This window comes from Canis aureus, chromosome 14, assembly GCF_053574225.1.
Source record: "Canis aureus isolate CA01 chromosome 14, VMU_Caureus_v.1.0, whole genome shotgun sequence".
NCBI classification, from domain to species: Eukaryota; Metazoa; Chordata; class Mammalia; order Carnivora; family Canidae; genus Canis; species Canis aureus.
In genome coordinates, this window is record NC_135624.1 from 22,432,002 (window position 1) to 22,446,209 (window position 14,208).

Sequence of the window (14,208 nt, forward strand, 5' to 3'; positions counted from 1 at the left end):
TCAGTCATGCCTAATATTAGCAAAAAGCACAGCCTTTCAACTGAAGAGAACATTAAAGTATAGAAATGTTTTTGAAACTATAATATTACCGAGTAAGAACTAGGTATGAATATGAATAGTTTACTACTAATTTGACTTCCAAGACAACTTTCACTAAGTTACTAGTTAATAAATATGAGATATTGCTAAAGTTGCTTTAATTACAGGTAAAATTTGTGATGTCAGTTACTTGTGAGATTGAATCATTTGTTCACTATATATATCATCGTAATTGTTAATCTATTATTTTGTTAATCTATATCTTAATTGTTAATCCATCATTTTGAAGACCTCCCAGAGGACCTTAAAAATTATAATTCATTTTAATCTCTTCTACAAAACTTGTTTTGGAAAATACTGATTTTAAAGGTAAACTTTGGAAGGGATTTATTTAAAGGCAGTTGTATCTCAAAGATAATCCTGGAGCAAGCATATTGCCTTCATGTGCTGTTCACTAAAGAGAGAGAGAAGGAACACCTTTGAAAATTTGAGGCTCTTCATAATTCTGGATTTCTGGATTTTAATGACTTAATAATCTTAATGACATACAAGTTGTGTAATTTTTCTTTCCTGATAGCTTTGAGAGATCTGTAATATTTTTTTATGGTAATCTGGAGCATGAAGAAGTATATAAACATTTTTCACCTATTTAGCTATTGGATTATTGTCCTCCCAGATCATTAAGTGTGAAGTGACAAAGTTGAGTAGATTTGCCAAAACTGAATTATATAGACATTTTGAACAGAATGTCTTTCTAGGTGCAATGTTAGGGAAGATATCTGTAGGGGAGATACGATTTTTTCTGTAATTTACAGGTAATTTATTTAGGAAAATTTGATATAGTTCCTTAGTAAAGAATGACATCATTATCTAATAATCTTCTATTAGCATTGAAGTTGAAGAATGAGCTTTCCTAACAATAAATCAAGAACCTATGGACTCTTATTACAATGTCTACCTATACAAGTAGCTATTGGAATATTAAAAAGAATGCAGACATGACTCCTATGTGTATATCAAAGAAATATTAAGCAGTGACAAAAGAGATATTTATTAAAACATTTTAGAAAGAACAGGTGTGAGTAAAATTAAAGAAAAATACATAAAGTTGCAGAGAGGGTTGAAATTAGAAATGGATGCAGTATGCTAAAAGAAAGAAGTGAAATGCTAGGTGCCTAAATCATTTTATATTAGGAAATTATTCACTTTAATAGTGAGTCATCAAAATACTGGAGTCATTGCAGTTAATTACTATTATTTTTTGTGGAACACCTTAAATGGATGAATTAGAATATATATATTTTTTTAGGATTCATACTTAGCACATGCCTTATATTAAAATGTAATAATTTCAAATGCTTATTATAGTACCCTTGATAATTTTCAGTGGCAAGTGGGCAGTTTTCATTATTAAAGCCATAGGGGAAAAATTGTGAAAGCACATTTATTCATGGAACTATACTATCTGTTGCCTTTCTATATACCATTTCCAAGTCTTCTGAATTCAGACCCCTGGTATTTCATTCTATTAACTATGTAAAGGCCGCTGTTACATTATTCTTCCATTCCCATCTCCCCTGTCCTGAGTTTCAGGAACATGATCCAGTGCATTGGAACAGTGACTTTCAACTCAGGGAGAGAAAACTAGGGGTTGTGGGGAGTGGGCATCTCTTAGAATAACCAAGAGAGCCTAACCTAATTGCAGTGAACTTTTTCTTCCTGAGATTTTGATATACCCCTGTGGATCTGGGTGTAAAAGAGATTGAGCATGAATATTTTATGTAAGCTCACCACTATATGATTAGTTATCATACCTGCTGATTGGAAACCTACTTCAAAAGCAGAACACTGAAGTCAGCAGTCTCTATATCCTTTGATATTTAACAGGTTGCTAACTCTCAAAGTAGGTGTCAAGATGACTACATTCCTAGGCAAAGAAAAATCTGGATCTCTCATGTGTTCTAGTAGGAAGTAAATACCTTTGGTACTAAAAGATTTGAATTGACTTTAATTTATTCCCCTGCAAAAAAAAGAACTAAATGTATAAACATTAGTTCATTACACCAAGAAAAAAGAAAAATCCTTCAGGAATAATGCTTCTTGAATTTCCACTACAAATCATTTTTCACTCATTATCCATTTCTCAGAATAGTTTTGTGAAATAAATAACATTGTAACTTCAGAAACTTGAGGCACAGCAAATATGTGACAAAACCCACTTATGCTTAACCTTGTTTGATTTCCTTCTTCTACTTTCTAATGTTACATCATTTCTTTCCCATGTAAGATTCACTTAAAAAGAAGGAAGCCAGATTTTGTTTTTTAGATACTTTCTTGGACTTTCTCTTTGTCACTAAATAAACTTTAAATACAAATGAAAAACTTTTTGTTTTAGGGAAAAGACTTTTGTTCTGACACCGGAACTTAGTCCTCGGAAACTTCAGGGTTTACCTTTTGAAAAAGCCTCAGTGTGTCATTATCATGGGATTGAGTAAGTCTTTATTTACACTTTACTCTTCTGCGTGTTGCTGGTGAAGCTTTTCTAATGTGAGTGTGAAGAGTATCTGTAATAAAATGAAGATATAAAGCCAAAGAGAAAGTATCTCAAAAAGTCTCAGAAAACAAAGCAGTGTGTACACAAATAGGAATTTGTCTTCTATTGTTAAAAAAATAAAAAGTTATTTGATGATTAATCAGTTTTACAGCATTTAAACATTCAATTACCAGATATTTTAATCAAAATTATTTTGCTCCTATGGATTTGTATTTATACTACTAGTCACATTAATATTCCCTGGTCACTAATTACATTGTAATTACTCAGAAACTATTAGATGAAATGTATTCCCATTTGTAATATATAATTATGTGTAAATTTTTCTAGATTTCTAATTAACCAGTTTGAATAAAATTTCAAAGAATTCTCCTGCATAAAGTTATTAGCAGTTTCTGAGGTTATGGGCACATCTACCATTTTCACAAGAACAAGAAATGTAATGACGGTGATAAATTTTTAAGACCATTTTAAGACCAATGTAAAAAATTATGCATGCTTAAAGCAAAACCTTATTTCATATTGATTTTCCATAAATGAATAGAAAAGGACTTGATTTTACTTTAATGTTTAGGAAGCACCTTATCAACTGAAACCTACTGTTTGATTGGCTTGTAAACTTAATCTTTATTTCAAATAAACTTCAAAAATACTGAAAATTGTTCACTCAGAAGCTAAAGGTACAAAAGATGATTATTTCTGCCCTTAAGCAGCATATACTCTCTAGGGGAAAAAGAAAAAACACATAATTTTAGCAGATTATAAATAATGTTAAAATACAGATGTCTGCCCAGTAGATAGAAATAAATGCCAGGAACTATTTGAGTGTTTCGAAGAAGAAATCTGAACTAAGTTTGAAAGAATGAATAGGAGTGCACCTGGCAGAAAAGGCAATGTTTGCAGGAGGAACAAAGTACAGAGTTACAGATTCTTGGAAGATAAAGTACATTTTTATTTTTGAATAAGAGTGACAAACATATTATACTATAATGAGACCAAATCATGAAGTCATGAAGGTCACCGGTGACATGGGAGGGAGATTGATATTTATTTTTGAGAAGTAAAAGACCTTTATTTTTAAAGCATGAGATTAAATGCTTGGGTTTGTACCATTGAAGAAATCTCATTGGCTTTTAATAAATTGAGTTGAAGTATTTCAAGCAGATGTTGAAGGACTAAAATGCTATCAAGGCAGTGAAAATAGGAAAGAGAATATAAACTTAAAGTTAACTAAAGAACTTTAGATTAGTTAGATGTTGGGGATGAGAAGGGAGGATACAACAAGAATTTCTTTAGGGTTTCTAGCTTAGGCACATTGGAAAGATGATGGTACAGTTGAGAAAATATGGAAGGTCACTCAACAATCATTCTAGGAATGTTTAGTTTCCTTGCTATGTTTAAATAAGATTTATTTCATTGAAAGAGTATGTAAGTTTGACACTAGAGGCAAAATATTCAGCTGTTTTTTTTTTCAAGCATCGAAAATAAATTCCCATTAAAGTCCGGTGCAAGGAAAAGATAACTGCTATCAAAAAAAAAAAAAAAAAAAAAAGATAACCTGCTATCAGTACTTCTTTTCTTTTTCACCCATTGTGCTGAATATTTCTGTTTTAATCATTGCTTTGGCTAATCAGTTAAAATAAAGAAAACTAGAGAGTTCAAAAGAGTTATACATATTGAAAAAGAGACCATAAGAAATTTTTTTGCTGTTTTTTTGTTTGTTTGTTTCATAGAGAAGAGACCTGAAAGATTATTAGAAGTGGTAAATTTGAAAAGTGACCAGTGATAAAATATATATAAAAAGCCTAGTTTACCTCTAAACCGGCCATTTCCAATTTTAAACACCCTGAGAAGAGATCTTATTGAAAATAGCAATGAGGGTCGGGGCTCCGGGCCGGGGCGGCGGCGCCATCTTGTGCCCGGGGCCGGTGGGGAGGCCGGGGAGGGGGCCCCGGGGGGCGCAGGGGACTACGGGAACGGCCTGGAGTCTGAGGAACTGGAGCCTGAGGAGCTGCTGCTGGAGCCCGAGCCGGAGCCCGAGCCCGAAGAGGAGCCGCCCCGGCCCCGCGCCCCCCCGGGAGCTCCGGGCCCTGGGCCTGGCTCGGGAGCCCCCGGCAGCCAGGAGGAGGAGGAGGAGCCGGGACTGGTCGAGGGTGACCCGGGGGACGGCGCCATTGAGGACCCGGAGCTGGAAGCGATCAAAGCTCGAGTCAGGGAGATGGAGGAAGAAGCTGAGAAGTTAAAGGAGCTACAGAACGAGGTAGAGAAACAGATGAATATGAGTCCACCTCCAGGCAATGCTGGCCCAGTGATCATGTCCATTGAAGAGAAGATGGAGGCTGATGCCCGTTCCATTTATGTTGGCAATGTGGACTATGGTGCAACAGCAGAAGAGTTGGAAGCACACTTTCATGGCTGTGGTTCAGTCAACCGTGTTACCATACTCTGTGACAAATTTAGTGGCCATCCTAAAGGTTTTGCGTATATAGAGTTCTCAGACAAAGAGTCAGTGAGGACTTCCTTGGCCTTAGATGAGTCACTATTTAGAGGAAGACAAATCAAGGTGATCCCAAAACGAACCAACAGACCAGGCATCAGCACAACAGACCGGGGTTTCCCACGAGCCCGATACCGTGCCCGGACTACCAACTACAACAGCTCCCGCTCTCGATTCTACAGTGGTTTTAACAGCAGGCCCCGGGGTCGCGTCTACAGGGGCCGGGCTAGAGCGACATCATGGTATTCCCCTTACTAAAAAAAGTGTGTATTAGGAGGAGAGAGAGGAAAAAAAGAGGAAAGAAGGAAAAAAAAAAAAAGAATTAAAAAAAAAAAAAAGAAAAACAGAAAAAAAAAAAAATAGCAATGAAACCATAAATATTAGAACTATTTTTATAAGAAATGTAGAATGGAAAAAATTGCAAATAATCTATATTAGGGGACATAAAAGCAACATTGATTACTTAAGGGAAACATGCCTTATTTCCCTGTGCACAGATTCCATATTCTGAAGGCATTAGTTCTTTTGGAATAAATATAAATATTTAATATAATTCTTAACAACTTTGAACCTTCAGTTGAAATAGTTCTATAATTTATCTGGTAAGAAGCCTCTTTCCTTTTACTTAAAGAATGAGATGAATTTTATCATATAACCAGAAAGTTTTATTATAAAGGTATTATAATAATAGTATAAGAGTGAAACTAAGTAGGAAATGCAAGGAAAAACCAAATATACATAGGAATTCAGTCTAATAGGGGAAAATTTTCAAATTAGAGAGCAAAAGATAAAATATTCAGTAGGTAGTAGTGAGAATATGATTACATATGCAAATAAAAATAATTTTAAGTGATTCTTAGTTCACACTAAATACCAAAATAAATCGCAGATGTATTCAGAATTTAAAGTGAAAAACTGTGAAATGTTTAAGTATAAAATGTAAGGAAAAATCTGTTTTAAGTGTAGGGAAGATTTTTTATTCATTCTGACAGAGGAAGAAACAAACAAAAAAAAGGAATGATAGATTTTTCCTAATCTTAAAACAGCAATGTCAGTAATCAACAGAAACAAAGAAAGCTTTAAAGTAAGGATTAAGCTGAGGAAAATATTTTTTAACATAAATGAGAAGGTATTTTATAATTAAAAAATACTTGGGCTCCTGGGTGGCTCAGTTGGGTAAACATCTGACTCTTGATTTTGGCTCATTGTGATCTCAGGGTCATGGGATCCAGCCCAGTGTCAGGCTCTGCAGTCAACAGGTGCAGAGTCTGCTTGCGATCTCCCTCAGCTCCTCCCCCTGCTCATGCATACTTGTTCACTCTGTTTCTGTCTCTCAAAAATACATCTTTTAAAAAAAAAAAAAAACTTACAAATCAGTAAGAAAATAAAATAAATGCCCCTATGGAAAAGCTGGCAAAATCTTGAACCATTTGTTTACCAAAGAGGAAATACAAATGACTGATTCACATGACAAGACTGATAAATAGTGACAAGTATATGGAACAGTCAGAACTGTCATACATTGCTTGTGGGAGTATAAAATGGTATCTCTACTCCAGAAAAGGATCTGGGAGGTTCTTATAAAATTAAACATACTCAGATCCTTTGGTACATCAGTTCCAATACTAGACATTTTCCTAAGAGAAATGAAAACACAACTCCAGGGTCACCTGAGTGGCTCAGTCAGTTGAGCCATCTGCCTTCAACTCCGGGTCATGATCCCAGGTCCTGGGATGAAGCCCCCAGCCCCCCATTCAGGCTCCCTACTCAGTGAGGAATCACTTCTCCCTCTCTTTCTGCCTCTCCCCCAGGCTTGTGCTCTCTGTCTTCCACTCTGTCTTGCAAATAAATAAAATAAATCTTAAAAAAATAAAAAGAAGAAGAAGAAAAAAAAACACAACTCCGCAGGAAGAGTTGAACAAGATCATATGGAGCAGTTTTATCCATAATAGCCCCAAACTGGAAACAGCCTAGGTGTACCTCAGCAGAATAGATAAATAAACTGGTGTATGTATACAAAGCAGTACTCCTCAGCAGTAACAAGAAACAACACGTCAATACATGTGGTAACATCACATTTCTGTCTGCATGTGGAACAACAGTTGAAGTAAGAATTTGAGGACTTTAAAATGAGCAATAAGAACTACCTACCCCTATAAACAAACAAATCTCTCTGTGACTCAGTTTTCTTTATTCTAAATTTGTGCTCCTTAACCTGAAGGCACAGATCAAACCAAGGATGTGGTAGAGGGGTGAGCACAGTGAATCCAGGAACATGCTTTTTCTTCAAGAAGATTTGAGCATGTAGAGGGCAGAGGGACTATTTGGTTCAACATAGATAATGAACCTACTTGAAACAAAATTCTAGTAGAATGTTAAAATAATTATGAAGCTAAAGGGAGATTTTTCTCTCTTCCTCATGTTGCTATAAGCCTTTGTAATCCCTGAACTCTTCCTGTACCCAGACATAAAGAATATTTGGGAAAAAATATATATATACATAAACTGCCCAAGTGCAAATCAGTGTTTTCTTAAGGCAAAATGAAATATCTCCACTGTTGGCTTGCTTGGTTTTTCACCTATTTTATCCTGGAGTGTTAGATACCATTGATTGTACGGTGCACTGTTTTCTTTAACAACAAATTAAACTCTACTATTAAACTGTGATATTTTGCCATGCCAGCCTCCTGTTGCTTTCAGATTTCTTTCATCTGCTCCAAGAGATTTGGCAGTTTCCCCTGCCTTCACAGACATTGATGCATGCTAGGCAGTATCTTGCCTATTATGTAGTTACCAAACAAAGATAGCTTCATCTTGAAGATACTTTTCTTCCTTTGGTTGCATAAAGCATTTGGTTATTGTTTTGTAAGAAAATAGAGAAGTGTAGTCATTCATCCAACCATGAATGTTTGCTCCACTAATACCAGATATGCACCCTGCCATTCTGTTTCTGTTCCTTTCTTATTTGCAAAGTACTTTTTGTTTCAGTGCCAGATCATAGTATAATCATTTGAGGACATTTAAAAGGGCAAAGTCAACAAGCATAGTACACGCAGTTCAGTTGAAGGAATGACATTATGAACAGCTGTGATGAAGAAAGGTTAGAACTGGAAGGAAAATATCTGCATGTTAAAATCAAAATCTCAGAGTAGAAAAAAATACTCATTTAGAGTGAAACTGTATCTTTTTTCTCAAAAATTTCCTATAAGCTCATTAAGGCAATAAACATTGCCTCTTGCCTAGAACCTTTCTTAACATTCATGGTTCTTGATTTCATTTTCAATTCTCTCAGTTGCCCAGGAGAGAAATAGGACTCATCAGTAATCCTTAGGGTTACTGCTCCTTTTTAATGAAATGTGTTTTATTAAATAACGCTAGAGAAAGAATGTTACAGAACTGAGAAGCCTGGGTTCTAGTTACCATTCTGCCACCACTTTCTCCTCTGTTAAATTAATATAACCCCTGGGTTAAATTAGAGATTTATCAGTCCCAATCACCTGGACAGCTTTTTAAAAAATGTGCATACTAGAAGATTTGCTGTGGTAGAAATTAAACCTAATAATAATAATAATAATAATAATAATAATAATAATAGCCACGACAGCAGTAGCAGCGTACATTTGTTGAGCTTTGCTTGCATGGTCTAGGCACTGATTCTGAGTGCCTTACTTTACCCAAGGAATATGTAAGGTATCCTTATACTAGCTCTTGGAGATGACTCTATAAATAAAGCTCATTTTGCAGAGGAGGCCAACAGAAGCATAGATCAACTGAAGTGATTGGGCCAAGTTCAAACCACCTAATCGGTGACAGAGCCAGATTTAAATCCTGGGATTCAGCTCTTAGAAATCAAATATGAAAGTGTCCCAAAGGGAAAGAAAGAGTCCTTAAAACTTCCATGAGGCAATCAGAAGTTAGGGAGTTGAGCTAAAAGCTTATGGACGTAAAGTTCTAGTTTTAGGGAGCACCTTAGAATTTTACAAATCAAGAGGACAGATAACAGAGAAAGGTTTTAATTTTGACAGTCCTCCTAGCACTTCTCTGAAGCTGTTGTGTTTGCCTGATGCAGCTGTAGCAGAGGAGACAATGAGGAGTTGTCCAGGGTCACATATCTCATGGGTGATTTTCCTGATATGCTTATTTGTTGTCCTTAACAACATGGGATTTCTTTAAGACCAGAGGCATTCACTGAGCCAACATCTCATTGATTCCTTGAATCAGATCTAGCTAGAAAGCAGATGCACAGGGACAGCCAAAGCGTTTGAAGAAAAATCTGTCAATCAGAAGTAAGGGTGGGGAGTGAGTTTCAAAGAGAAATTCAGAATGTTCTGAGCTGTGTATGGTGAGCCAGTTCGAATACCTTTATACCCTTTTCATCTTTGTGTTGAACATAAACTTGCCCTTTCTAACCGAAGTCAGCATTTCAACTTGTTACATACCAGGCATGCTGAGGAATCAGATGTCGGTAGAGACTTAAAGAGTATTAAAGCAGCAGCTCTATTATTTTGAAAATAAGCCAGGATTAACTTAATCTGTTGCCCAGAAAGAGTCAAAGAGGAATCAGATCATACTTTAAATATTTTAATCTTTTGCCCTGTCATCCAGCAGGCTAGAAAAAAACGAACTTGTGAAGGAAGCCGGCCGTTCCCTCCGCCCTTCCAACAGTTATTAGGAAGTTCAGTAAAAAGTTTTCAAGGAAATGTTCCGCTGTTTCCTCACTGGCAGGGAAAAACTTGTTGCTGTTGTGAAGCCTGTGATTTTAATGGTCTTTCTTTTCTTTAGATACTGTTTGGATGACCGAAAAGCATTAGAAAGAGATGGGGGATTCTCTGAACTTCAGTCTCGTCTCATCCGTTATGAAACCCAAACCACCTGCACTAGAGAAAGTTTTCCGGTACCCACTGTGTTGAGCCCTCTTCCATCACCTGCCGTCTTGTCAGAGCCTGGCAGTGTCCCTGATGGAGAAGCTTTACAAAGCGAGCTCCGCACTGAAGTATCTCGATTGAAAAGGGGATCAAAAGATGTGAATTGCCTTTATCCCCCAAAAAGGTGCTATATTAAGTGCATAAAAATAGTCCCTTGACAGAAAGTGTGTTAGTCCCTAATTTTTTTTTTAATTTTTTTGCAAATTAGTCTTTCTTATTTTTAAGTAGAATTCTGTAGAGATCTTAGATGAATTCTTTCCCATCAGGAATTTTGTTTTTACTGTGAGCAGTTATGATTATGCTTATAAATTATAAAAAGAAATGACTTGGAAAAAAAACACAATTTCTTGCTTTCTGTGCTAATATACAGAACATTAGCATGATGGATTATAAAATTGTTAAGCCATGGAACACTAGAGATCTTGTCCCATAAATTAAGTAGCAGAGCTGCTTTGTTGAAAAGGATGTCTGGGGATGGCAGCTTTCCTGCTAGGTCTTCCCACCTTCTTGCACTGCTTTCTGCCTGTTTGATTTTGTTGGGTTTATGTTTTAGTGGATATAGTTGTCACATTTAGGGCAGAAAAATGGACCTCATTATTGAGTCACTTAGTCTGGTTTTGGATTTATTTCTCCACAATAGACTTGTGAAGTCTGAAAGTTCGGATTCTCTTCTTTCTCAAACAAGTGGCAATACTAATCGTCGTCATCATGCAGTGACATCCAGAAAACCCCGAGCAGAGCGATCATTATCTGTGACTTGTCCATCAGTTCCAGTTCTTAGCTGTGAAACTTCAAAAGTCACTACAAAGGCCAGTTCAGGTCAAAAAAGTGTTCATGGATCAAAAACATCAAGGCAAATTAAGGAATCAAGATCACAGAAACACACACGGGTAAAGATTTATTTCCTGTCTCTTAGTTCTACATGGGAAGAAACTCCTTTATTTGGTTCATTTAAAATGTATGTCGAAAATTTTATGAGTGAAATGAAATGGTATGTATAATGTACTTTAAGATAATTCAACATAAGAAGGACAGTGGGTAAGTAGGCAGAGGGATAAATGAAACAAAATTAGCCACAAATTGATCCTCACTGAAACTGGTTTGATATCAAGATAGGGATTTGTCATTAAATGTTCTCTCTACTTCTCAGTGTTTGAAAGTTTCCATAATAAAGAATAAATGCATCCCTGTGTATATCCTTAATGTGTGTAGTTTTTACAATCAGATTTTGATTCAGAACTTATGATTTGAATTCCTAAGATACTCTAGTTATTTCTTCCTAATAGATACCTGGTGACATGTATGACCATGTAAATGTTCCAGGTCTCTTTTTTTTTCTGTTATTTTGTCTTAATGAACTTAGCTTTCACTTAGTTACATGATTATATAATTCACACAACTGAACTCTAATGATGAAATAATATGTTTGTACCTTTTCCAAGAAATATTATCATATGTTATGTTCTATTCAAGATACTGAAAGAAGTAGTTACAGAAACACTGAAGAAACACAGCATTACTGAGGCTCATGGATGTTTCACTGCCTGCAGCCAACGTCTCTTTGAGATCTCCAAGTTCTATCTGAAGGTACTGTGTCTTCTCTATTAAGAGCAAAATTGAGGTCATATTCTGATATTCTTATCTGACATAAAGTAATATTTAGTGAGTAATATTTAGTTTATATTCATTTTATAATGATAGCTTATAACTTGTTGCCAGATATTTTTTTAAGTGGCAATAGAAAAATTGGAGCCAAAATATTTTATATCTGACTTGTTTGATTTTTGTCCTCATGTTTAGAAAACTACATTTTAACTGGTATCTTCCCTAACAAGTCTTTGACTTAAGTTGATAATAAACTTCAAAACATGTTTAATTAGAATTTTAGTATATCGTAAAAAGGCAACTGGAATGGGTATCAGAATACCCCGTTTCTAATTTTGGATCCATTATCAGCTAATTGTGAGACATTAGACAGATTAGCCACTTAGATGATGGTTCTGTAAAACTTAAATGGTGTGGGCAGCCACAGTGGCACAGCGGTTTGACACCGCCTGCAGCCTGGGATGTGATCCTGGGGACCCGGGATCGAGTCCCACATCGGGCTCCCTGCATGGAGCCTGCTTCTCCCTCTGCCTTTGTCTCTGCCTCTCTCTCTCTGTGTCTATGAATAAATAATAAAATCTTAAAAAAAAAAAAAAAAACTTAAATGGTGTTAGATTGTCTCCAGCTTTAAGAGTTTTTGACTCAAGTCAGAGTTTTGTGTGGGTTCCTGGTTAAAACTACAGATGACCACATGCATCCAATTCGCCTTCTTTCTAAAATCTCAAGAAAAATGGTATTAAAATACAAAAATAAAGAAGAGGGGGAAAAAAATGGAGAGGTATATTTGGTACATTGTTGAACAAGACAGCCCATAGAAGTTTGGTATCACAGAGTTTAAAAAGTTGGAACCTAAATGCCTGACCAGTGGAATGCTAGTGAGAATCAAACCATGTCCAATGACACAGTCTCTGAGGTTCTTAGGATTTGAAGACATTGGGTATCATGGAAAGCGGGGGTGTGGTGTCAGGTGGAACATAGGAGTGTTGTATAAAAATCTACAGTGAACTGAGGAACCCCCAACTTCCTCTCCAAGTCTTTCTCCCACAGGGGTAACTACGAAGTATGCTGCTCCTACTTCTCGCCCTCATCTCTGTGACAGTGCAGGAAATAGTCTCTGAAGCAAAAGAGGGGCACAAGGGAAAAACCAACTGGCCTCCTAATAACCTGACCATATAAAGCCACTAGACAGAGCTTTCAATAAGATTTTTACATCTCAGTTTTAAATATGATTGGACTTTTGAGAATTAGCAGAATTAGCAGACTTTTGAGACTTTTCCCAAAAAAAAGATGCCAAAACAAAGGAATGAAGGGAACTCTTAACAGGCAGAAAGCTATAGAAAACTTCATAAAAACTATAATTCTCTCAGAAAGAAGATACTTGCATCCATAAAGCTGGAACAGGATGCTATTTCCAGAAACTCTATAGAACATGAAAGCTTGAAATGAAAAATATGATAAAATCAATCCAATAGTGACACTGAACAGTTGAGATTAAGAAAGTTACCAGGTAGGGACGCCTGGCTCAGGGCGTGATTCTGGAATCCCGGGATTGAGTCCCATATTGATCTCCCTGCATGGAGCCTGCTTCTCTCTCTGCTTGTGTCTCTGCCTCTCTCTCTCTCTCTGTGTGTCTCTCCTGAATAAACAAATAAAATCTTAAAAAAAAAAAAAAAAAAAAAAGTTACCAGGTATTAAAATCAGGGCATGCCTGGATGGCTCAGTTGGTTAAGTGTCTGTCTTTGGACTCAGGTCATGATCCCCAGGGTCTTGGGATCAAGCTATGTGGTGGGCTTCCAGCTCAGCAGGGAACCTGCTTCTCCCTCTGCTGTCCCCTGCTTGTGTTTTCTCTCTCTCTCTCTCTCAAATAAATAAATAAACTCTTAAAAAAAAAAAAGAAATTAGAATCAATAACAAAAACGTGAAATATAAGGATCAGAAAAGGGGAAGACTAATCCAGAGACTAATAGACTAATTAGACTAATATGGTAATATGGTAATATGGTAATAGAAGTTTTAAAAATAGAGAATAAAGGAGAGCAAACTATCAAAAATACAACAAAGTTTTTCCCAGAACTGAAGAACTCAAGTGCCATGATTGAAAAGGCACACAGCTTATCCATCCCAGTGAATGACAGAGTTCTGCAGCAAGCTACATTATTGTGGAATTTCATACTTCCTGAAATAGCCTCCTAAAATCTTCCCAGGAAAGAAAGTTTACATGTAGAGAACTGAGAATCAGAATGGCATTGTACTTCTCCATAGTAAGTAATGTATGCCAGAAGCCAGAAAAGTATCTTCCAATCTGAGGGAAACTGATTTACCTAGTTTTTTATAACCAGTCACAAATTCAATCAAGTCTGAGGATTCCATTAGAGATACTTCAGATGTAGAAAGTCTAAAAAAGTTTGTCATTCATATACCCTTTTAAAGCATCTGCAAGAGGATGAAGTCCATCAGAATAGCAACTGAGTCAAGAAATAAGAACTAACCCAGGGAGCAGTTAGACCAAATTGGAGCAGGTTGTGGGAGAAAGAGCACCAGGTGAAAAAATACGAATAATAATGAACAGATTTCTTGAAAAATTGAAC

At 36.2% G+C, this 14,208-nt stretch overlaps 1 protein-coding gene and 1 pseudogene across 3 annotated transcripts in view; both read left to right on the forward strand.

Moving 5' to 3' along the window:
• Positions 1-14,208, forward strand: part of MTBP (MDM2 binding protein) — a 70,786-nt gene that overhangs the window by 54,311 nt on the left and 2,267 nt on the right. The window contains exons 17-20 of one of the 3 annotated variants that reach the window (XM_077847085.1): positions 2,435-2,530; positions 9,873-10,139; positions 10,656-10,905; positions 11,489-11,602. In XM_077847085.1, coding sequence (XP_077703211.1) covers positions 2,435-2,530; positions 9,873-10,139; positions 10,656-10,905; positions 11,489-11,602 — 727 coding nt within the window. The remainder of the gene's footprint in view (positions 1-2,434; positions 2,531-9,872; positions 10,140-10,655; positions 10,906-11,488; positions 11,603-14,208) is intronic. The other 2 variants (XM_077847084.1, XM_077847083.1) reach the window with 2 other exon arrangements.
• LOC144283245 (polyadenylate-binding protein 2 pseudogene) lies at positions 4,676-5,432 on the forward strand (annotated as a pseudogene).